Source organism: Carassius auratus, unplaced genomic scaffold (genome assembly GCF_003368295.1).
Source record: "Carassius auratus strain Wakin unplaced genomic scaffold, ASM336829v1 scaf_tig00027603, whole genome shotgun sequence".
NCBI lineage: Eukaryota > Metazoa > Chordata > Actinopteri > Cypriniformes > Cyprinidae > Carassius > Carassius auratus.
Window position 1 is genome coordinate 212,803 of NW_020525608.1, and position 25,104 is coordinate 237,906.

At 37.7% G+C, this 25,104-nt stretch overlaps 1 protein-coding gene across 1 annotated transcript in view; it reads left to right on the forward strand.

The window, feature by feature from the left end:
- Positions 1 to 792: 792 nt before the first annotated feature.
- Positions 793 to 25,104, forward strand: part of LOC113079298 (guanine nucleotide-binding protein subunit alpha-11-like) — a 41,066-nt gene continuing 16,754 nt past the window's right edge. The window contains exons 1-2 of the mRNA XM_026251544.1: positions 793 to 1,664; positions 23,998 to 24,182. Of these exons, the coding sequence (XP_026107329.1) occupies positions 1,529 to 1,664; positions 23,998 to 24,182 (321 nt within the window). The 5' untranslated portion in view covers positions 793 to 1,528. The remainder of the gene's footprint in view (positions 1,665 to 23,997; positions 24,183 to 25,104) is intronic.

A 25,104-nucleotide genomic window follows, 5' to 3' on the forward strand; every position in this document is an offset into this window, starting at 1 on the left:
ATTAACATCCTACCTACAGTCACACGCGATATCAAAATATAGCCTTGTCATATTTCTTGTTACATGCACAAGATTTTCATAACTTACTCCTTTAATTTCTGCCTTCATAACTAAGAAGTATACATTACTATCGTTTTGTGAGGGACAGTAATTCCAGAATGATATGCTAGCAATAGATTTCACATTTTCATGTGGCTATTCAGATATAAAAAAAAAATACTTTAGTAGCATTAGTAATCATAACAACAACAATCCTAATAATAATAATCGAATCTCATATTTTCACTTTAATGATCGTTATTCACTTTTTTTTTATCCGCGGGATTAATAAAGTACTTGATCTGATACAGTAAGTGAAACAGCAAATCATAATTATTTCGTTTAATGATTATTATTTTTACAATTATTATTATTATTATTATTATTATTTATTATTATTATTATAAATCGTATTCACAATTTCCCTTTTGAACCATTAAAGTATATTTATATAGAGCGAGCTTTATATGTATAAATGTGTTCTATAATGCGAGACTTCAATGCAATAAGAATAAGAGACACACCCCGGGAAGCGAGCACTTTCTGAACGCCTGACTGACTTGTGCCGTCGACCAAACTTGACAGTTTCTTCCTGTTATCCGCATAGACAGATAAAAGAAATGCGCCTCCAGAACATTTTCTTCACAGTTCCCGCCTCCCCTCTCCTGCTGGAGCCCTCGTTCCCTGTCAATCATCCGTTTGGATTCAAGCTAGTGTGCGCCGCAGCTCCGCTGATGTAGGAGGAGACGCTGCTGCTGTCATCTGCAAAAATTAATAAATAAAATGAAAAAAATGGCATAATCCATTTTTAAAAGCAGCTGGCTTTTTCCCTTCAAGGAATTTAAATTTTTCTACAAGTGTTGTGACTGAGCGCTCCCAAACGACGCGAAAGGGAATGTTTTTGACCACTATCAGTGAAACTGACGATTCATTCACCACCTTTTCTGAGAAGAAATCTGGTTTCCCATCATTTGAAGGGGTGGATAAGGCTGGAGAGGGGGACACAGGAACAGTGGATGTTGCAACTGTGTGATCTGTCCCGTTTTCACCGGGACCCGTGTCGGTGGTGAGCCGTTGTGGGAGTGTCGCACGCACGCGAGGATAGTTTGCCCTGGATTTTTCAATCATCTGCGAGATAAGGTTCCTGGACCTCCTCCTCCTCGTCGTCGTCGTCGTCGTCGACGCTACCCTCCCTTCCTCATCCTCCCGGTTTTTTCTTCCTCTCCTAACGGTACCTCCGTAATTTTGTCGCGGTCTGCACGCGCGGTAGAGGCTCGCGCTCACCGCGGGAAGACTGAACACAGCGCGCGCGAGGCCCCCGACCCCCTCCCCCACTCTCAAACCCCGTCAGATCATCTCCTCACCTCCCTTCTCATTTTTTCCTTAATTTTTTTTCCTCAGAGAAGTTGAATTGTGAGACTATTTGATTTTTACCCGCCTTTTTACAACGGCCACTCGAACCGAGTGATATTTTCTTGTTTGAGTGGAGATGACTTTAGAGTCGATGATGGCCTGCTGCCTGAGCGAAGAGGCCAAGGAGTCGAAACGAATCAACGCCGAGATCGAAAGGGAGCTCCGTCGAGACAAACGCAACGCTAGACGGGAGTTGAAGCTGCTTCTGCTCGGTAAGAGTTCTGCCGTTAAACTCACTCATACACACATAATATACAGTCAGTCGACAGGCTTCGCTGTGGTTTTCAGTGGTGCTAAACACGCCACCTCCGTTTTATCGCGATTTGAGGTGGTTGCGGTTAATGTCTTTTTTGTGTTTTTTAAATCCAAGTAAATCGTTTGATTACTATCTGCGTTAGTGAAGAGTGCTAAGGCGTTAGCGCGTTAGCATATGCGGGCTGAATGCTGGACAGGGCCTGGCATGCAACAGCACACAAATCTCAGCATGCTCTCTGTTGTGTGCATATACACGTAACTTCCATGTAAGTGTACATCGGATGCGAAATGGTTGTACACTGGTCTGGTTTGTTTTTGTAGCTGTCAGTTTTGTGTTATGAGTCAATCCAAGTGGTCTGTTGTATGATATTGCATGTTTGCATGCAGTTAGAGAAGAATATGTGCAAATGTGCAACCGAGGAGGACTACTATATGGCAGAGTTGTTTTGTAAATGCAAATTAAACGAGAATGCTTTGTGCAATTGCATGAATCCTGTCGGATTACAGTATTCAAATCTTAAAGAAATCAGGCTGAGGTTTGTGAGCATGTGAGCTGAGCATTTATTGCTTTAGTGATGAAGGTAAATGCTTTTCAGTAAATGCAAATGATGTTTGTTTGAATGTTTTTTTTTTTAATGATAAAAAAGTCAATTAGTATGTAAGTATCAGCCTGGAGTGCTAACACATCAATCATTTTGGGCATCTTGGGAGCATTACCACGTCAGTCTGTGCCACCTGTTAAATTTGGGTCGTGTTGCACTTTTAGCATTTATTCCTGGGTTGAATTATCTCAAAATGGTGGAGAGTTATTGCCTTATGAGGGTGTGAGGGCTCTGCACACTGGACTCTGGTTACTCCCAAGGAAGGAGAATTGGATGCTTTATCAAGTCGTGAAGTTTGGTTGCTGTTCTGTCTATGACGCAGTGATATCTGACACGGACAGCCTTCATTTATTTCCTATTAGTCAGGACTGTTTATCCTCTTAAAACCACAAAATGAGCTGCTTGTATTAAAACTGGATCATACAGTAGGATGAAACCATGTGCTGATGACAAAGTCAGAAAGGGAGATGGACAGAAGTGTGAGTTTTGGTGAAATCATGTGGAAAAGAAGACCAATTGACCCTCGCTGAACTCCACCCACCTTGGTAACGGTTGCCAACTCTTAGAAGCTTTACAGAACATCCCTTTGGAATAACTTGAGTTTCCATGATGAAGTTCCAACAATATGACTTCTTTTTGGTATTATGTTTTCTTTTAAATTAAAGGTCTTCAGGATTCCCAACGAGGTTGCATGTGTTAGACATAGATAAATTTAACAACTGTTCTGTTTCATTTAACCAAATATATCTCTTCTTATTAATATCAAACAAGACTTTAGTTGACTGGTCAATTGAAACACTGGTGAACATGTATGCAGGATTATTTTACATTTTATTTGAAGTTGCCACCACGCAAGCTTGTCAATGCAAACCAAGCTTTGCATAATTGTTCTTGAATGCTGGATAGGAACAGGAGCAGTTCTGTAACAGTGAATGATTCTGAGGACACAGTGGTTCCTATGTGGCTCTGTGACCTCTCATGTGAATACATGAGATTGACCTTTACTGCTATGAGAGAATTAATAAGTTAAAGTTCTCTCGTGTGCCACAAAAGGAAGAATAAAAAAAAGCAGCTTGTTACTGCTCAGTCATCCTATTAATGGCCCATCCTGAATAAGTTACAACTGTCAAGCTAACTCTGGATAAATCTTGGCTAGTCTGGATGAGCCAGGACCTTAATAGGCTTTGCCAACACATATTTGCTCCATTGCTGATGAGACTATAGCTGCTTTGTGTTAACCAGCGTCTCACTTTGTAAACAGATTAGTCTAGATGGTTAAGCTTTGAGAAATTGTGGTTATTAGTAAGGCTGGGTGATATTTCAGATATTCACTATGCAGTGATTTTTGGACAAATTTGTGCTATCTTGTTTTGCGGCCTGGATGTATGAGAACATTGTCACTATGTGGCAATATTCCTGTGGTGAATTTTTTTCTGGAAAACATTTTTATTGTAAATATTGCTGCCTATGTGTTTTTACCCCTGTATTGTTATGTATTATTATGTCATGCATTACATATCATGCATTTAATTGGCCACAGTGGTTCTTTGGTCAAAATGATGGATTATCTGATTGGAACTATATATATATATATATATATATATATATATATATATATATATATATATATATATATTTGGCAGAAGTCTTAGATGTTGTCGTCGTTGTTTTTGCAATATGGCCCATTTCTAATTATTTCAAATTTGGCATATTATATGAAATTTAGATAGCTGTGCTTTTGATAGATTGATAACACAAAAATGTCTTGCATGTATAGATTTGGAAGATGTTTTTATCCAAAATACAAAGATTGTATTATGTAGGATTCTTTTATCATTTTGCTTCGTTCATGCATTCTAGTGCTGCAACGACGCGCGACGTCATCGATTATGTCGACTACAAAAATACGTCGACGTGCGTGAAATGCGTTGACGCGTCACACTGTTTATTTACATTTCGCATAAATGACATACTGGGAATGGAGATAGTTGCATTCTATCACAAAAACAGAGACCACTGTTATCAAAAGCATGGGAATACTTTAAATAGAGGACAAATAAAATGGCCCTTTGTTCCCTTTGCAAAACTGATATGGTGTACCACAGCAGCACAACTGCGATGCACGCGCACCTCAGAGGAGAACATCTTGGCACTCTCCGGTGTTACGGTTTAACTGGTTACCGTGTGATCTGGTGACCAACCTTCTGGTTCAGGTCTGAAATTCTTGCGCTTGCGGCATTCTGAAAAGTTGAGATGTTTTTAACTCGATGCGGTGCAGGCGTGCCTGGAAAAAACGAGCGCATAGCACCGCGTGCGCGTCGCTTCCATTATGAATGCACTTATCGCGCGCTTACAATGGAAATAACGAACTTGAGCGTGCAAAAGAGGTGATATGTGAACAGCCCCTTAAAAGACAGCGCGCCGCGAGACAACAGTCACAAAACACCGAGCTACCCCGAATCAACCAGATCTCTTTAAACCATGCTAAACCATAGCAGAACCCAGACTACATTTTATGGTTTGTGATGTTAAAGAACATTTCATGACGTCTCAGACAACTGTAAATTTATGACTACTGTGGTTTAATTATAAACGCTATCATAAACTCATTTACCATAGTAAAATAATTTTCTTTGCCTCTTTATTATTTTATACTGTAAAAACTTCAACCACATTGGTTAAAAATTAATAAAGGTTGAAATATTATATTAGAAGTTGTACTTATATTTTTTTTGTAAAGTTATCCAAAGGATTCATTAGCTAATTAAAAAAGAACATTAGATTAATTATTTTTTTGTAAAAAAAAATAATCGTTAGATTAGTCGACTAATCGAAAAAATAATCGTTAGATTAGTCGACAGAAAAAATAATCGTTAGTTGCACCTTTAATGCATTCCCTGAGACTCAAACGCCTTGATCTTGGCGTTAACAGCGCTATGATCTACCTGTAGTCAAACAGTAGAGCATGGTGCTAGCAGCACCAAGATCATTGGTTTAATTCCCAGGAAATGCACGAACTGATAAAATGCAATGTAAGTTTCTTGTATAAGAGTGAGCATTTTCTTATATTCTCTTACAAACGCTTTGAAGTAATTTTTATCATCTAGAGCTTTTTTTATTTTAGTCCAGAAAGAATCCTACATTGTGCCGTTTTGAGTCTGATTCAGGTTTCATTAGGATCAGGTCTTTGTGGCTTTACCGTTTGATTGGGCTACAGGTAATGCAGATTCACTGTTGAATTCAGTAAAATGTAGAATTGTCCTATTTTTTTAAGGACTTTCATTGAACTCTTTAACTCTGAAACATACTAGGACAGTGTTCTATTTTCAATGGGCTGTAAAATGGAAAGCAAGTGTACTGGATGCAAACATTTTAATTGCTGATTTTCTATTTTGAGGTCACTGGCTTAACAATAATTGTTTAAATGTTACTGCAAAAAAATGCATTATTTAAAAATGAAATGTATGAATTTCCTGCTGTCAGCGCTCTAGTAATGTGCTGTGTGTTGTTTGAAAGCTCAGAGAGTTTTTAAGTAGCTGTGATCTTTTGAACTGAAATATGGATATGTTATGTCATTCACAATGTGATATATGAAATAATTTTAGTTGTACAGAGAAAGATATTTTCTGTATGACCTTTGATATCAAAGTAGTGTTGCATTTATCCAACCTTAACACTAGAACAGGAGATTGGGCCTTCTGGAGATGTAACATACTGTAAAGGGTTGTTAGCCCTGCAAAAATATGTTATGATATGTAAGGGATAATGTACATCCAGCCATTTGTTATCTCAGAATAAACCTCAACAGGGTGATCAGGACCCAGATGCGAAGCGGGTATTGAATTTAAGGGAAACGGTGCAGACAGACCACTTATTACACAACATTTCACCACAAAAATAATTAAGGCAATAAAATAAAGACCAATTTTTTTTTTAAAACCTTAACAGTTTGATAATTATCTTCTAATCCATTACAGCACCCAAAACAATTGTAGTAAAGTGGACGCAGCTGCTTGTGTATGAAATGAGAGTGAGTCCGCGATACCAGGATGACATAATTAAATAATTGTATACCATTTTGTATACCATCGAGTTTTAATATTTTATTGGCTAAACAAACGCAAAGGTTCCAAGAAAAAAAAAATGTTATTTGCTTTTACTGGTTGTTATCGAGGTATAACATTCCCCGGATTTTTGTGACTGGCCAATCAGAATCAAATATTCCACAAAGCTGTGTTTTTAATAAATAAGAAATTGGAAGTGTTAAAATGTGCTGGTCTACTTCCCTGGAAACCATGCATTCTAGGGCTATGCGATTAATCGAAATCGAAATAAAATTGCGATTTGAGTTCAGTCACCAATCAGGATGCAGCACACCTAAGTGGAGCACGAGAACAGAGCAGACTGGGCATATGTCTAACTCCAGGTTCACACACACTGTCTGTGATGTGTAGCATTTTTTTTCGAGCCCATGTTACTTGAACAGGACGTTCACACTGCATGCGGTAAAAGATCAGAACAGAAAAGGTTATAAATAGAAAGGTGCGAAAAGATTTAATATATTGTAAGTTGTGAGTGCACAGGACACAAGTTGAGCGAGAAGAGACACGTTGTAAGGCAGCATATATCTGAGCCTTATACAGTCTATGATCTGAGCACGCACATCTGGTTTTGTTAACAGAGCGAAGGAAATCTGCGTGCGAGTCAGTGATGTGTGGGTTGATCCAAAATGAGCGGGTGCCTGCAGTTGCCCGCGATTACGAATCATCCAAAAATATTTGTAATGATATTCGGGTCGAAATAAAAATGCCAATTAAACCTTTGTCATTTATATAGTTTTTTATTATATACATAGGCCTACACTTTATTGGCTGAATAACTGGTGAAGATGACGCACGATCTCAGTCTGCACGTAGAGATGGAGGCGGCAAAGAAGACTGCATGGGGAGCAACGTCGCTGTTTTTGGTAAAACATGATTTTGACGACTTCATTAAGTTTTGTTTTATAGAAAACTATTTTTAAAATTTTCATTTTGTATAAATTTTATCTTAATTTTGATCAATGTTTTATCAATCAGTTGCCCGTATTTAATAAATAAGAAGCAAATATATAGCCTAGCAGACAATGTAATAAGGCGCCGGCACGATCACTTGCATTGCATGCGAACTAAACTCAGCGTGTGCCTCACAGATTTGAGAAATATAGTCTATATATTACAGAAAGCTTTAAATGTCTTTTAAACTAAAATATTCAAACCGAAATAAATGGGCTACTCTCTGATGATGTAATCCATATGAAATGTGCATTTCTCTCTGGCGTTCATGGCGAGTCTGCATTGTCAACTTCATCTTTGCAATGACACAGAAAACACCAGTTTATTACTAAACAATAAAATGACTCCTTGCATATTTTCGCACAAGCAGGCCATTCTGGGTTGAGCGAGACCCCACGAAATGAGCGAGCGGATCAAAATATTCAGAAATGCGCTCTCCGCTCACGAGATCTGATCGGTACAAACCTGAGCCTCAGTGTCTGCTGACCTTGCAGAAACATACAAATAGACATAGCCAGACTAGACTATTTTAGTACAAATTATGAGCTTACTGACGATTTTTTATAATTCTTGATCAATTTTTTTATAATATATTAAGTTTTGTTGTTGTTTTATTTATTTTTTTTGTTTTGCCTACGTTCCTATGACCCAATGACGCTAGGATGAGCATTTACTGCTTTTTAAAAAATGCGTTTTTTTTTTTTTTTTGCGTCCGAGTAGTGGGCGGGTTAGTTGAAAACGTCGGTCGGGTGCGGCTTATTAATACATTGACCCGCGCGTCACTGGTGCGAGTGGATAGATTCGCGCTTGTGCATTATTTTAATGTGCTTTCGCGTTACAATAATGCGCTTTCATTGCTGCTTCTGAACTGTACTGCAGATGAAGTACGTGTGACCCTTGGGCAAAACATATAACACCTGAGGCACCGCTACAGTGAGCTCTATGGCCAATGCATGGAGAAAAAAAAAATGAAGAAAAATCTCTGAACATGGTTGTATTTTTTTTTTTTTTTTCATATGTCTAGACATTTTGTTTGACATCTTTACTTGGTGATTATTTTAACTTATGTCTGTTCTAGAGACATTTGATAAAGCTCTCATTGGTTTTCTTTTGGAAATATGTTTAAAATTTATACTGAATGCATTTATAACTGTAAAGCATGTCTGTGTGTGTCAAAATCGTGATTAAAATCGAAAATCGCAAAATTTATAAAAAAATCGTGATAGTTTTTTTTTGTCCATATCGCACAGCCCTAAGCATTCTTAGTTTGTATTTAGTAAAGTCTATTAAGAGGTTAGTCTGTGTTTAGCTTCTTGGATCTTCTCAGAAGTCTTGGGTTCTACACCTTCAAAAGTTTGGTAGCAGCAAAAAACCTATGCATATACACATCTTATTAGTGTGTGTGTAGCCTTTTCACTTAAGCATGATTGCTCATTTAAGAAATTCCCAGAGAATCCTAATTATCATATTTTTCTGACTATAAGTCGCACTGGACTATAAGTTGCATTTATTTAGAACCAAGAACCAAGAGAAAACATTTACCCTCTACAGCCGCGATAGGGCGCTCTATGCTGCTCAGTGTAGACTACAGGAGCGATGAGCAGCATAGAGCGCCCTCTCGCGACTGTAGACAGTAATGTTTTCTGTTAGTTCATTTCTCTAGGTTCATGTCAAATTAATTTTGATAAATAAGTCGCAACTAACTATAAGTCGCAGGACCGGCCAAACTATGAAAAAAAGTGTGACTTATATTCCGGAAAATACGGTATGTAACCAAGAAGCATTCCAAAATATGCTGCATCTTGGTGTCATCTGATGGGATCCAAGTATGAGATCTTCACTAAGTTGTAATCTCATGCACTCTCTCAATTATGGAGATGTTCTCCTGATATAATCATACTGTTGATGTTAACAGTGCGTTTTATGAACCACGTTTTATGAGATGCTTTCACCCATGCAACTTCGACATAAGTTGACAAGCATGTTCTAATGGATTTAATGGACTGTTCATTATTGTATGTATTGCTATCATATGGACATAAGATGTTTGGCACAGTTTTTATTTCGTTCAGTAGTCATCCACAAACTCGTTGTTCTAGTCACTGTATTTTAATTCATCCTAATCCGCTTCTTCACCTGTCTGTCCCCCGCTCTGTAAAGAGTTCCTTTTATCCAGCTTCTCGATGACTTCGTTTGACAGGGCCATGACTTCCTGCCAGTGCCATTCATTTTATCTCTCGCTTCAATGATCTGCCCGCTCCACCCTTTCCCGCTGTCCGTGCGGTCTGTGTTGCCCCTGGTCTGCCCTGAAGCCCTTATCAGGTTATGGAAGGGCTGGATGCACTGGGGCTTGTCACTCTCTGTACTTGGTCAAAACAGATTAAAGCTAGAATTTGTCCCCCAAAATTAAGTAACCTCTATTGGAATGGACGGTATTGTCTGTTACTGGTGCAGAGGTTCTTGCATTGGGCTGCATATTTTTCTTGCTAGTTAATGGTTTGAGGTCAGAATTTGTATAAGGGTCTCTGGTGACGTACTTTCACGCTATTGTCTTAAGCCTTGAAGATTTTATTAAGGATGAGTTGAATGACTGCTCAGCCAGTTTTAAACATCAATCAAGCATGCAACATCACAATTGTGTAATTTTAATAATTTTTACATATTATAGTATTCATTCGTATTTTTAATTAGCTTTTATTTTTATATTTTTGTTTTATATTAGCTTTTTGTTTCCGTATTAGATTTTGAAATTTTTAGTACTTCAACTTCAACTTTATTTCTGTTCATTTCCACGGCAACATTTCTAATTTTAAGTAATTTGCCTAATAATTTATTTTACTTCAGAAACTGAGAGACAGAGCCTGAGGCTATTTATCTCTGTGATGTATAACATTTTATTGATTTAGTTAGTTTATATATTGTCTCTTTTTTTAGTGCTCTAGCTAAGAGGTCAATCTGTGACGTTTAGATCCTATGTTGGTCACAAGTCTTTCTGTCTTACAGATTCACAGTTGAGACTTTAAACTTCACTCTGCCACAGAATGTGATATTTTCATTCTCCTGTGTTTGCGTGCATATGAGTGGAGCACAATGTGTAGTTTCAACGTGCTAAACCTTTTACTTTAAGGGTAGGTTGGCCAGTGTCACAGATAAATGTGCATGTCAAAACCAGCCGATTTGATTTCAGATTTTTATGCACCAAAAATGGCCTGGTGATTTGGTGTGAGTCTGCATTGTTGACAGCGTGTTCGCATTGGCAGCAGTTGTTTTGGAGTGTTCTGTTCCTAGCTGTCCTACTGAGGATTAAACTTCACTTCTGACGACCACATCATGTTTCAGTAAGGGCCTTGGCTTCTGCACACTTTCAATTATGGTGCTCCCAGGACACATCTGTCTTGCTTTTTCATAAGCAATCCTTTAACGAAAGCCTGCTTTGCTTTCAGATCAACACTTGAACTGTTCTCCGATCAGTCGCCGTCCTGCTTTCCACTCCCTCCCAAGCAAGGCTTTAAGGTGGTTTCCATGGCCAGTGCAAACAAGAGGATTTGCACTTTGGACTTCCACCTAGCAGGTGACGAAACTCTTGGCCGGCGTGTGCATCAGGTGTCTGCGCAGGGCTTTTGTTTGATTGTGACCCACTGTCGCAGGGCATAATGGATATATGAACATGCTGTGACATCCGTCATGATCAAATAAGGCAATGCAGTCATGACTGTGCCTTTGTGAAGAGCTGATGTGACAGGCCCTGTCTAGAGCTGGAGGGTTGCTTCCTGTCACTCCTGTCCATGTTAGGAGAGCTGATAGACCGAGTTTATCACAGAACCACCCGCTTTCTCTGCTTAGAGAGTGGTGGATCTCTGCTGAATGTTAAGTGCTAGTCATTGAAATGATATTCAATAAAAATCTCCAAGATCTACATTTATGCTGCAGCTAAATGCATTGCGGCATTATCATGTTTTTGTCAGACAATTCAATCTGTTTGACTGGCTAAGCTCTCTGTCCATTTGAGTATAATGTTTCAAGCGTTTTCTTTGCATTTTAGCCTTACGTCCAGCAGAGTTGAGGGGAATTTCAGAATTAAACAACTGACTTACAAATGACAGGAAGTAGAATTTATTGAATTCCAAGAGATTCAAGATTCATAGATTTTAAATTCTGCCATAATTTACTCATCAAATATGCATTACATTTGCTTTTTTTATAGAATGAAATTAAATGGGTTCAATGTTGTTTGGTGAGTAAATATAAGGATTATAAAGGATTTTAAACTTTTAAATAAGACTTGACAAACTCTCATTTTTCTTGTTAATAATTACATTATTGGATTTGGTACATTTCAGTAAATTGAAATTCATTATAATATGCCTTGTTTAAAATCAAATTTCAAATCTGTATCCAGTTTGCTACGTCATTTGAAATCTACAAACCACTTCTGAGCACAATGTAAACACCGGAAATCAAGGTTTTTGAAGATAGCTTCAAAAGTTAAGAATTTATAAAATGCTGACATTTTTGGACAACATTGACATCATGAACACTGTTTGTTTATTAATACTGAGCATGCTTGAATCTGACAAATAGTTTTTGACTGTGATAATGGACTCTAGGTTTTTTTTTCTTTTTTTTTTTTTTTTGTCAGCTGTTGTAGGTTTGATGACATTTATAAGTGTTAGGAAGTGGTTTGTATATTTGTTTGACATCAGGAATAAAGGAACTTCAATTGATGTATGCTTTGTGGGATGGTTTCAGCAATTCCTTGCCAAGCATAGTCATGTCAACATTTTTATTATCACATGGACTCACTGTAGGTGTGCACAGATTTTTGGGGGGGTCCACATTTATCCAAATATATATATATAAAAAAAAAAAAAATAATGTATTTTTTTCTATTTTTATGCCTTTTTATTTAGATCGGGCAGGAAGTTGAGTTGATGAGAGAGAGGGGAATGGGATTGGGGGAAGTCTCCTATCACTCTCCTATCAGTCCATCAAGTCCTGTATCATAATTTTGCAATTTTGCAAGTGGAATCCTGAAGTGTCCCTAACATGATCTTTTAGGCGAGTTAGGTGATCTGTTCTTTAATGAGGCTGGATTTTAATTGGCTGCGATTCCCTGCTGTTATTGTTAAGCAAGCAGCTCCGCATACTAACCGGCCTATAGAAAGCGCTGTTGTCTGAATGCACATGCTGCTACACGGCACCTAGAGCCAAACGGGGCCAGGTGCTCTCGGAGGAGAGCTAAGTGAAATCGAAGTGATGCAGGCTGTGGTGCCTTGCCCACACAATGCTCTAAGAAATTTGTGAATATTTTCATCCCAAACCCACCTTACAGTGAGATTTCTATGTAAAGATCCTCGTTTTCACTGACACGCATGTATTAATAGACGTATTCTCTGTTATCCTTGATGAAATTCTTCAAGGAGGTTAACTGACCTGAGTTCGTCCGCTGCTCCCCCTGTGGCAGTATTTATAGAACAGGTGCCATTCTCCAACCATGCCACAGAGACCTGAAGCGATGGATGGCACACGCATGTCATTCTTTATTTCTCCCTTTCTTTTTATCATTTTTCTTCTACTCAGTCGCTTTGTGACAAACAGAAAAATATGAGTGTATGGTGACCATGCATCTAATTATACACAGCAAACCTTGAATGGCCTTTCCTGTCAGCCGTGTTGCATGCATGCATACACGCTTTTCCTTTTCTTATCCTTGACACATTTAACGGATCAATTTCCTTGCAAAGTAGGCCAAAGAAATGCAAGAATACAGGCAGTCTCCTAGCCATGTCATTGGTCGCGAACGTTCAGTTTCTAGTTTGCTGACACTTGGTCACAGATGCTCGACTGTAAACATGCTCACATCCCAATCATTATAGTATAATGCAGAATTTGAACTTGGCATGATTTGCCTCCTCTTTGTCAATCGTTGGCTTATTGTTTGTGTATTTTAAAGAATACTTGGTGTTCATCTAAAGCAGTGGTTCCCAACCTTTTTCAACTCCCGGCCCATCCAACCAAACACATATGTTTGCGCGGCCCACTGCAAAAAAAATTAACTGACCCCGCTATTGTTGGGTTAATAACGAAGTACTCAGAAACTAGATTGTTAAATGTATTTATTGAATGAACTAGGGTTGTGCGATTATAGACTAAAAAAAAACTATTGCGATTTCTTTGATACATTTTGTGATTTCGATTTTAATCACAATTTTGACACACAGATATGCTTTACAGTCATAAATGCACTCAGGATGAATTTGAAATATATTTCCAAAAGAAAACCAATTAGAGCTTTATCAAAAAGTTGTAAAGTAGTAACAAAATGTATAGAGTTATGGCAGAAAAAATAAAATAAATAAATCCGGTGCCCAGGGACTTTTTTATTTTTTGCCATGCATTGTTAATAGAGCTCATTAATTGTAGCTGTGCCTCAGGTGTTGAAATAGATTTGTTATACATTATACAGGTTCACATGTAGTCTTCTCTTTTAGCAGTGTGTTTACAGTATGCGGTGCAGAAGCATTAGCGATAGCTCATTAATGTAACGCGAAAGCACATTAAAATAATGCACGAGCACAAATCTCTCCACTCGCATGCAGATTTCCTTTGCTCTGTCACAAAACCAGTCGCGCATGCTCAAATACACGCTGCTCTCGCCTGGAGAATGTCTCTTCTCACTTAAACTGCGTCCTGTGCACTCACAACTCTCTCTATGCTCATGTGCTAGATATTAATTATTCTCACACGTTTTTATTTCTAGCCTTTAGACCCACTAGTGAAAACCACTGATCTACAGGTTTGGTGGCAAGGCCTGTCAACAATCTGTTTTCGAGGGTTGTGATTCATTAAGAGTTGAATTGAGACTGGCTTTTCTAGTTCAGTTTGTGAATTTGATTTTAAACAGGATGCAGCATTGTCATTTTGAATTTGAAGGTATGTAGAATTAAAATGATTTGAAATTCAAAGAATGTATGTTTCTGCCGTTTGTATTTTAAAAAAAAAGCTAAGTTTGTCAACACAAAGTTTGAATGTTGGCTTGATAAAACGGTGTATTCAAAAAGTTGAAGTCCCACCTATAAAAAATTTTAGTTTATACATTTTATATGTTTCGTCATATTTAATAAACTCACTTTGGTGTTCCATAGTTGGAGAACACTCTCTTGTCTGAGAATGCATTACCTGTATTTAATTTCTTTGAATTTCTACAGTTCAGTAAAGTTCTCTTCCTGTCATTCTAATCCAGCATCCTGTGTTGTGGGCAATTCAATTTAAATTTGCACTTATGAAGTGAAAGGAGCCAATTCTGAGTTTTGCAAAGTCCTGCTGGTTACCAGCATGGGGTGTCTTTTGGATGATGATCTCCAGCATTGAATGTTGGTGCATGGAAAATATCATTTTCTTCAGTATTTGGGTCTTGTTTTCCAGTAAATATAACATTTTAAACAAGATGCATTTTCTTGAGAAACAAAAGAACTAAAACGCAGAAACTATTTGCCAGCGGGGTTGGAAAAATAAACTTGTTTTCCCTTTGAATTAAGTTTATTTTTCTTACCCCATTGTTTTTTTTTCTTCTTTCTTTTATGCGTACAGAACATTAAATTATGCTTGAATCCTTTGAAAATCAGACTTACATAATTTTGATTCTTAATTAAATGAAACTTGTTTAAAGGATGTTAAGATATGTTTACAGATAAGCCAAACATCTTAATTTTGCTGGTCCAGGTTTAACTAGTGCAGACAAGCATTCATTTTTTAACCACATCTCTTATTGATAATGCTTTCACGTTTTTGTTTTAAAGAATGAATTTTTTCGATTCAGTGTTTTGTTTAGATGTCATTTACTGTTCTTCTTTGTAGACGGGAAAGAGTTTTTAAATTGTTATTGGCTCTGTCCCTGCAGCATTTCCTGTTTTCCTGTAGTATCGTTGAGGCATGGAGCGTCCCTGTTTTTCAGCATTTCCCTCCGTCACTCATAAAGAGCACAGAGAGAATGGGAGGCAACGCTGCCAGTCTACAAGTAGCCATTCATTAACATTACATTCCATCCAGACGGCAGCTTTAACTAGGAATCATAAGGCAACTAATGTGAGGAACCGCATACTTTTGTTTTGAGAGATGACAGGCAGCTCCAAAATGAGCACTTTTTAAGGCTGGTGAAGTAGTTTTTGGTTCCATTAATAACCTTTTATAAAGCAGCCGAGACGTTTTTGTGGACAGTATGTCAGCCTGACATAAGAGCAGCTGTGCTTGTGTACATTAAAGGGTGCTTACACAAATTTACACAAGTTTCACCAACTCATTTTGACCTCTTGAGAGCTTTGTTTTAAAAAATTATATTTCAAATTATATTGATTTATGGGATTGTGGAAATATGGCTATGTATTATCATATGTTTTCAGACAGGGTGGGTCTGTGAAGTCATGCTCATATTATTACATTACATGTTATTTCTGTGTACATTATTAAATAATTATTTCATATTTTTTATTTATCAGCCATATAGTAACACGTACAAAACCCCGAAACAGCTTGTGGCTATGACTTCTGTGCGATCAAGCACCATTAAGATTCTTCTAATACTATTTGTCTTACGTTTTGCTCATCTTAATATTTGTTTTATGGAGTTCGACATCAGCCATTACTCTAGAGAGCCTTTTTTTTTTTTTTTTTTTTTTGTCTTTCTGCTCATCATTTTGAAACACATGATCAAGTGTCAAAGGTCAGAAGCATGTTGAAGTGAAGTTTGAATTTTTGGAGGGCTTTAAATTTTGTTTCTACTTCCAGTAATATAGCATACATTTGATATAGTGTCTGTTACTTGCAACCAGCTGTTAATGGTACTATAAGGATGAACTAAAACAGCTTACGGTATTCAAGTTTCAAGTTTCTAGGTAATGCTTTTAAATAAAAAATAATACAATATTATTGCAATAAAAAAAAACTTTTTCCGTTTGAATATATTTTAAAATGTAATCTATTCTTGCAAAGGCAAGGATGAATTTTCAGCTGCCATTACTCCACATGATCTTCGAAGTTGTTAAGATTTGGTGCTCAAGAAATAATTATTATTATGCTCTAGGTTAGCCTGCTGGAAAACGTAATATTGGTAACAAAACAGCCGCCCATATATCTGGATTTTTGATCCATGGGAATTTTTTATTTTGTTATAAAGACATACTTGAAGTGTTTTATTGGCTGAACTGTTTCAGTCATGTGACATCCAATATTGCATCTCTGCAGAATAAGATCCATTGCAGATCCACGAGTCAAGCTGTGAGACTCTTTGGCCTTAAGGAGATAGTTTACTGCAGCTGGTGCTATTCGAGGTCATACGGTCAAATAAAGTAACTGAGCACTTCCTTTTTGAACCATGTAAACCTCAGTAGGTAATCTCTGTAGCTCATGCAAATTCTGTGGTTGCTGTTTATCTGATAAGCTCACCTCAAATAGCTCGATGTGGTTACTATGCGATGCAAATGGCTTACCGGCTAGATTTGCATGCTTTCTAAGAGCAGCCATGTCACTTCCGTGTCTGCAGTGATTCAAAACCTGCGCTGACCGTAAAGTCAGTGTAATGTACAGAAGAGGGAGCGCAGTGGAAGTGGGTGCTGCTTATTGTGTGCTCACGCTACTCAAAGCAGGAAATGCGTTATTAAAATGGAGCCGCATTTGCCATTTGACCCGTTTTTTCTTTTTTTTTTTTTAAGCAAATCTCTCTGCTTCTGTCGCTCCTCCTCTTCCCAGAATCATCGCCTCGGCTAACTACACTGAATTGATAAAAGACAAGTGCTCTTGTTTTATATGTACACTTAGAGATTGACTGATTGACTGATGGTGATTTGTAGCGGGGGAGGGGGTTTGGCCTGTCACTATGGCAACAACACAGTTTTTCGGCTCTGTCCGCCCATGTGGTGCTCACAGTGCACGTGTTGCCTCCCCCCACATAGCCCCACAGTTTCAGGCCGGTCTCTGAATGAGACTTCTGCAGGACTTGAGGGACAGTTGTAGCCTAGATTAGAGTGACTTTTCTGGCTCGCGCACTCAAATGCTGCCAGCGTCTCTGGTGTTATACATGCCACTCGTGCTGGGCTGTAGCCCGAGGTGCCGCCATATCCTACATCCCAAACTGCTCCCCTATTTCCACTGTTCTTGGAGTAATTATTGGGCCTGAGAATTGGGAAGTGGTTTTGGCATGCTGTTCAGCCCAGATTCTGTGAGTTTTCCCCGATTAATGTCACTCAGAATGGTTATTGTTAGAGGACGAACAATGTTGAACTAGAATCTACTGCTGTCAGAGTTTTGAAATCTGAACATTGACTTAACTAAGTTGCTGAACTACGAATGAAAATTCATATATTCACAAATATATTTTTATTCAGAATATATTATGTGTACTACTAGGGATTTAACAAACATAACAGTTCGGCACATATCAGTTTTGACGTCATTGTTTGATATGGTTTTGGTACAGCAGGTGGAAAAACTGAACTTAAATTATTATTATTATTTATTAAACAGTGGGTTACTAAACAAATTGCTTAACATTTCTTAATATTATCAATGTTGAAAACACTTGTGCTGTGGAACACATATTTTTGTGGAAACTATGATGCATACTTTTTAGGATTCTTTGACTCATTCTCAAGACTGAGTCATAGTTTTGCAACTTAACATTGTTAGTCTTCCCATTCCTTGACCTCTGACATTAACCATTTTTGGTTCTGGTTTAAGACTAGGGTTTAGAAATTGCTTGATTTTTTTTTTATTCTTGTATGGTTGACTGAAAACACTTATGGTGCTGTGTGAGTGTAATTCACCATTTACCGTCATTGGGGTGAGTACATTTACAAAATTGATAAGTCAACTGATAAGTCATGTATCTGTTTACATTTACATTGTTTTTTGCTCTGTCATAGCTGTACTTTTCCCCATAAAAAGTACAAACATACTCTTTCGCTCCCTAGATCTGCTCCAACTGAGCTGCTCGTCCAGTTGACAGGTCCTGCCTTTGGTTTTGTAAGGAAACTGATGCTGAAGTGTGACTCCAGACCTGGAGACCTATAATAGCTGCCCCTTTATTTCTAGGTAGTTTCAAAAAATAGCATAGAGAAACATTTGAGGAGACATTACTGGACAAGGAGGAGGGCTGGCTGTTCAGAGTAGCTAAACAACTGATTTAAGAGGAGCGGCTGTCTGTCCTCATACTCGAAGCAGAAGGAGAGAGGGAGCGAGAGGATGGAGATAATAGCAGCCCGGCTACTGGAAGGGTGGAGTGTATGTTGGGGGGTGTTGTAATCTTGTGACAGGGTCACGAGAAATAAATCAGACGCTTTAAATTATTCTATTTCTTTTCCTTGGCTCGTCTGGGAAGGGTTTGGAGGAGGAACCGCTTGCTTCATGAATGAATGAGTGTGTTTAGAGCTCAGTTGGAGGAAACGCCATGTTTAATTTGATGTGAATGAAAACAGCACTGTGAGAGACAGGAGTACAGGCCATTCTGTGTCATACTGGCCTGAGGTCACAACTAAAATCGACACAATTTAAGTCAACCATTATTCTGTGACAAAAAATATCTATACCTGTCATCGATATATCGTTCTATCTTTCTATCCATCGTTCTATATATAGGTCTTTGTATCTCTGTTGTTCTATCTATCGTTCTATCATTCTGTCTGTCTCTCTAACTGATCTATCTATCTGTTGTTCTACCATTGTTTTTGTTGTTCTTCCTGTCGTCCTTTCTGTCTGTCTGTCTATCCATTGTTCTATCATTCTGTCATTCTACTGTTCTATTTATTCCTTCCATCCATGCATCTATATATTGTACTATTGTTCTATTATTCTATCTGTCGTTCTACCGATCTGTTGTTCTATCATTAAAAAGCATAAGACACGTGCTTTTACATTTCAAAATCGAAACCCGTTGCAGGTGTTTTTATATTACTGTATTTCTTAAGGAAACCGACTGTAAGCAGACTGACTCTGAAGCAATCGCGAATTTGTGCACAGTTTATGGAGATAAATGCTATGGCCCCGCTAAAAAAAAGCCTAGCGATGTCCATGCTTCTTGTGACATTTTGGAGAACCAGGACAAATATTTAAATCGATCGCTCAGGCATTTAAGAGGCACCGAATGAGGCACTGAAATCTGCGTTCTGATTCGGTTTGGTGTAAACTGATTCCATAGGTTTTGGTACCCAACCCTAGTCTCCATCTGTCTAGCTATCATTCTATCGTTGTCTCGCTCTAACTGTTCTGTCTATCTGTTTGTCAGTGGTATGTTTTGTTCTTTCTGTCATTCTGTAACATTCTATATATCATCTATTCTCTTTCATCATGTGTCGTTCTATATATTCTATATCTCATATATTCTCTTTCATCATGTATCGTTCTATGTCTATCAATTTTCCTATCATTCTGTCTGTCATTCTATCATTCTATTTATTAATTCCATCAATCGATCCATTTATCTATTGTTCTATTATTCTATTTGTCATTCCGTCCATATTTATTTGTCTGTCTATCTACCTATCATTCTATTGTTCTGTCATTCTATCTACTGTCGTTCTACCATTCCATTCTATTCATTCCTTCCATCTGTCAGTTCATCCATCATTCATTCTGTTGTTTGTCTATAGTACTTTATCATTCTGTCATCTGTCTGTCTGTCTATTCATCTATCCAATCTATTCAGGCAGGTAGTCAGCTGACTGACCAAGAGAAATGTGATGTGCCAAAGTTCATGTTGTACTGCAGCAGGTGTTTTTTAGATTCTTCCTACTGTAACCACTCATTCACACGAGATCCAGCAGCGAGAGATGCTGATGCGTGTAGTATTTCTGTGATGGAAAGAAACTGGATGCACTAAAACAAACAAAAGGGAGTTTCTACTGCAACCAAGTGAATGTCACTTTGAACTTTGAATGCAGATTGTTTTTTCTTCAAAGCACTGCAAATATTTGTTATCAAACTTTCACTCTTTATAATCATAGTTCATAAAGGTGTAGAAGAGTTTAAGATTTCCCACTTCATTGAAAGCATTGTGACATCATCTGTTTCGGTTAAAGGTGTGCACAGAGTGAAGAGTGGCCTTCGATTTTCATTGTGTATTAAAATTTAATTTCTTTTGAGATTTAATGACGATGTCAGTAATGGAATGTGACTGAATGAGACCATTATAGCAGCTTTAGACTTTTGATCGCAGACTTTGGTGCTTTGGCAGATCTTAGCTTGAGATGTAGATGAGATCTGGAGTCGTTTAATCAGGTTACAGATCTTAGAAGCAGAACCCTTCTGCAAAAATCTCCATTTAATTTACTGTATAGAGAAACAAGTTTGGATTTATGTTTTGGGGTTTGGGTCTTTTGGGTTTGCTGGACAGGGCTGAAACGCTCAGAGATGAGAATGAGTCACATGCTCATTAGATACTTTCAAGAGCTACAACAAATCTATTCGGCATCAGACATTTCTAGAAAATTCCCTGCTACCTGAAATGAATCATAAGCCATTAGAGCTCAATCTCATCTATCTCTTCCCCAAAAAGGCTTGCGGTTTGTTTTGATGGACATCCTATAATAAGCCAAGAGTCTCTTGGCATTAATGTATCCCTATATTTGGATAAGATGTTTTTTTTTTTTGTGATCGGGAAAATCCCCTTTTCACATGCTTTCCGCGTTTAGGACATTTCCTGGTTGTGCGGGCAACAAAGCCATCTTTTCTGCTTTTGTGCAAAGATGCAGTAAGAAACATTGTGGCATGTTGCTCAGCTGCAAGATTAGCCGCAACAATTAGACCTGATGCATGTTTTGCGGGTTGCATGTAAGTTTTGATTGATCCATAGATGCTGTAATTTGATGCAGTTGGATTTGCTGTTTGACCTGTTTGATATGAAGCACATTGACTCTCCAGGGATCCAGTCCTGTCATAAGATAATCAGCACTGACCCATTAAAAACCAGCTTGGGTTGAACTCTTCATTTTGCTTTTAAGAAGCATTGTGCACCTTTATTATCTCTCTTGGTTAAACCTCGGGTGTTGCCACTTCAGTTGTCTAATACATCGCTTCTTACTGTATTTCCATTTTGGAGCTGCTACACAATCAGCGTGTTTAACGGGTATCTCCCTTAGCATGAATCCACTGAGAGTAAAGAGAAAAATAACATTCTTTTGGCTTCTCCTAAAAGATCAATTACCTGATTTCTGTAGTTTGTGTTTGGTACTTATAATATCTGCAGAGAGACAGTTGAATGACAGCATCCAGTGGTTTTCTAAAAAGATTTTAAATATTGTTTGTGGTAACATCCCTAATTGATAAAAAAAATAAAATAAATCCAACTAAAAAGCAACATATCAGACCAAGAAAATATTAGCTTGTAAAAGGTTGACCCAGCGCATTAAATGCAGCCTTTTTTGTTGAAAGAGAATGTTTATTGCTCTTTTATAAGATAAAGTGCTCCATTAAGAGGTTATGAACAAGAATATTATAAACCACTTTGCACATGACCAGCAATGTCTTTTAAGAAGCAAAATATAACATTTGTGCCATGTAAAAAGCAAATGAGTGTGATGCAAATGGGAAAATGTTAACGGAACATTTCATACTTTAGTTAGGTGGTTGAAGTTGCAAAACTTTGTGGTTAGTCACAAATTCAGATGGGGAATTGTTTGGGAAACCTGTTAGCAGTGGTGCTTGGTATTGCCTGGTGGACAATAAAAGTGGCAGAAAAATCTAGGTGGTTTTGTGCTGCAAGTAGCATTAAAATCTCTAAAAGCAGTTTAAACTGCAGCAGCATATTTACATTCCTCAGAGCCTAAGCGTTTTTTCCAAAAACTGAGTAGGATTTGGCTTTATTTGTACAGATATGTTCGTGGCCCTTCGCTGATCGGTTCACTTCCTGCAGTCACAAAGGGGATGAAGGACTCCTCTCATTCTGAAAAAATGGCCTTCATTTGAAATCCTCACGCAGCTGAACTGGGAGTGTTATGTAACAAGAGGGAAGGAGAAAGAGCTTTTAATTGTGTGTAAAACAGAGGGACTGTTTTGTTTGAGGGGTTTACAGTTCGACAGAAAACTGCATCTTTAGAAATTGTCATGGTCTCTCGATAGGTTTGTTCTGTTGCTGGAGGTGTTGCGCTTTAGAAAATCTCTGTGGTTTCCCACCAAAACCTACGCAAAGGTTTCACCTCCTTCTGCTGTGGCTACTGTTTAATAGAAGCCACTTTACACACCATGGAAGCGCCATTTTGCCCCTAAATAACCTTTCAGAGAACAGTTCTTACCATTTTTTTCTTAGTGTGAAGAACATTTTTAAAATGTAAACAACCATTTTGTTTTTGCTGGAAATTAAATTTTATACAATGAATAGGTTCCTTTGGACATTGAAGGTTCTTCATGGAACCGTAGATGCCAATAAAGATTGTAACATTCAACTTGACATTTAAAATGTACTCTGTCTACTTTCACTATGTTCTGATCATAGTGCTCTTTTAAGGGATTCATGCTATTTTAAAGGACTTAACCATTGAATACCCTGTTTCGTTTCAAATGTGAGTGTGATTTTATGTTAGCTTTAATCTGTGTTTCAATATGAGGGTCTGTGTGGGTGTGATTTTGTGACATATCAGGACAAAACTCTGTATAATGACATGGGTATGACACAAGTATTACAAGGAGAGGGTGACTTATGAGGACATAACCCATGTCCCCATTTTTCAAAACGCTTCTAAATCATACAGAATGAGTGGGGTTTTTTTTTTTTTTGAGAAAGTAAAAATGCACAAAGTTTCCGGTTAGGGTTAGGTGTCAGGTTGGTGTAGGGCCATAGAATATACAGTTTGTACAGTATAAAAACCATTACGCCTATGGGATGAACCCACGTTTCACAAAAACAAACGTGTGTATGTGTACGCGCAAGTTCACATGTGTGACAGATCATATGAGCCCTTTTGAAGTTACATCATTTAGATTTATTTATTTTTATATATAAATGCATTGAATTAATGTAACCCAGGAGTTTCCCAATGTTGATTGTCAGTTGAAACTTTTAGATGTAAGTTTCTTTTTTTTTTTTTCAGTAAATGTCAGTTCAGTAAAATTGTTTTTATTTAAAAATGACATTGCACATTACATTACCAAAATGCATGCTTTAAACACACAGCGCATACAGAGATAGAGATTGTGAGAAGAAGTGTTTACTGTGAATTGAACCACTGTTAATTATATTGGGATTTTTATTTCATTTTGATTAATTGTGCAGTTCCTTCATGAATCCCCACGGGTTTGCAAACTGCCATTTGGGAAATGCTGATGTAACCAAAAAGAGCATAAAACTAACCAAAAAGTGTGCTGCTTACAATTACGAGTAAAATAAATGCCATAGAATTTTTTTTTTTTTTTTTTTTTTTTTTTTTGACTGGCAGCTAACACAGGCACGTATTTGCTCTCATTAATTAGAAGAGGTTCTTTTCTCTCAAAAGAACAATTTAGAGTTTTGTTGTTTAATTAAATAATTTCAAGTGTCCTGATTTGCTCCCACATTGTGACCAAGCCCAACAGATGATCATGAATGAAGGGTGCTGTACAAATGATCAGATTTTGAAGGTAAACCTGACCTCTGACCCTTACCTCTGTTCTAGGCACGGGTGAGAGCGGCAAGAGTACGTTCATCAAACAGATGCGTATCATCCATGGCACCGGGTACACAGAAGAAGACAAACGTGGTTTCACCAAGCTAGTGTACCAGAATATCTTCACCTCCATGCAGTCGATGATCCGCGCCACAGAGAACCTGAAAATCGGCTTCAAGTATGAGCAGAACAAGGTAAAAAACATTAATGTTGACTGTTGAAGTTAGGAACTGATGAAAACATGTCTAGGTCATGTTTCACACCTAAATCAAAAAACCTGTATTTCTGCTCCACTAGTAGGCTCTATTGCAAAAAAACTTACCAGAAACAATTTAGCTCATCATCTTTAAATTAATAGTTCACCCAAAAATGAAATGTACTCACCCTCAGCCCATCCAAGATTTCCAAGTTTGTTTTTTTGTATGAACAGATTTGGAGAAATTTAGCTGCGTATCACTTGCTCACCAATGTATGCTCTGCTGTGAATGGGTGCCATCAGAATGTAAGACCAACATCTGACAAAAACATAAAAATCCACTCCAGTGCATTAATGCCTTGTGAAGCAAAAAGCTGTGTTTCTAAGAAGTAAATACATCATTAAGCAACTCAAGTTTATCTCGTCTGAATCAGGTTGCTCAAATCAAGACTCATTTATAAGCTAAACAAATATGTAGATGGATTTTGACATGGGAGGACAACATGGGGTGGATTTTTTTCCCTGGAGGAAGCATCATTCTGGATTATGGCTGGAAGAAACCGTTTGAAGTTCAAGTCTTAAAGATGGATTTGTTTCTTACAAACATGCAGTTTTGGCTTCACATGATGTTAACTGATGGACTGGAGTGCTGTGGATGACTTGTGAATTATTGTTATGTAGGGCTGGGTATTGTTCAAAATCTTTCGATCCGGTGCCAGTTTCGATACCGGTTCCTAACGATACTTTTTTCGATACCATATGTTGTAAAATCCATTTCAACATCAACACAAATACATGAAACACAAAACTTTATTTTTCACCTTAATTAAAACAAATTCTGGTAACACTTCACAATCAGGATAACATTATTAATACAACTGGTTGTGCTTTTTGGATAGGGGTGAGCCATTCAGGGGCGG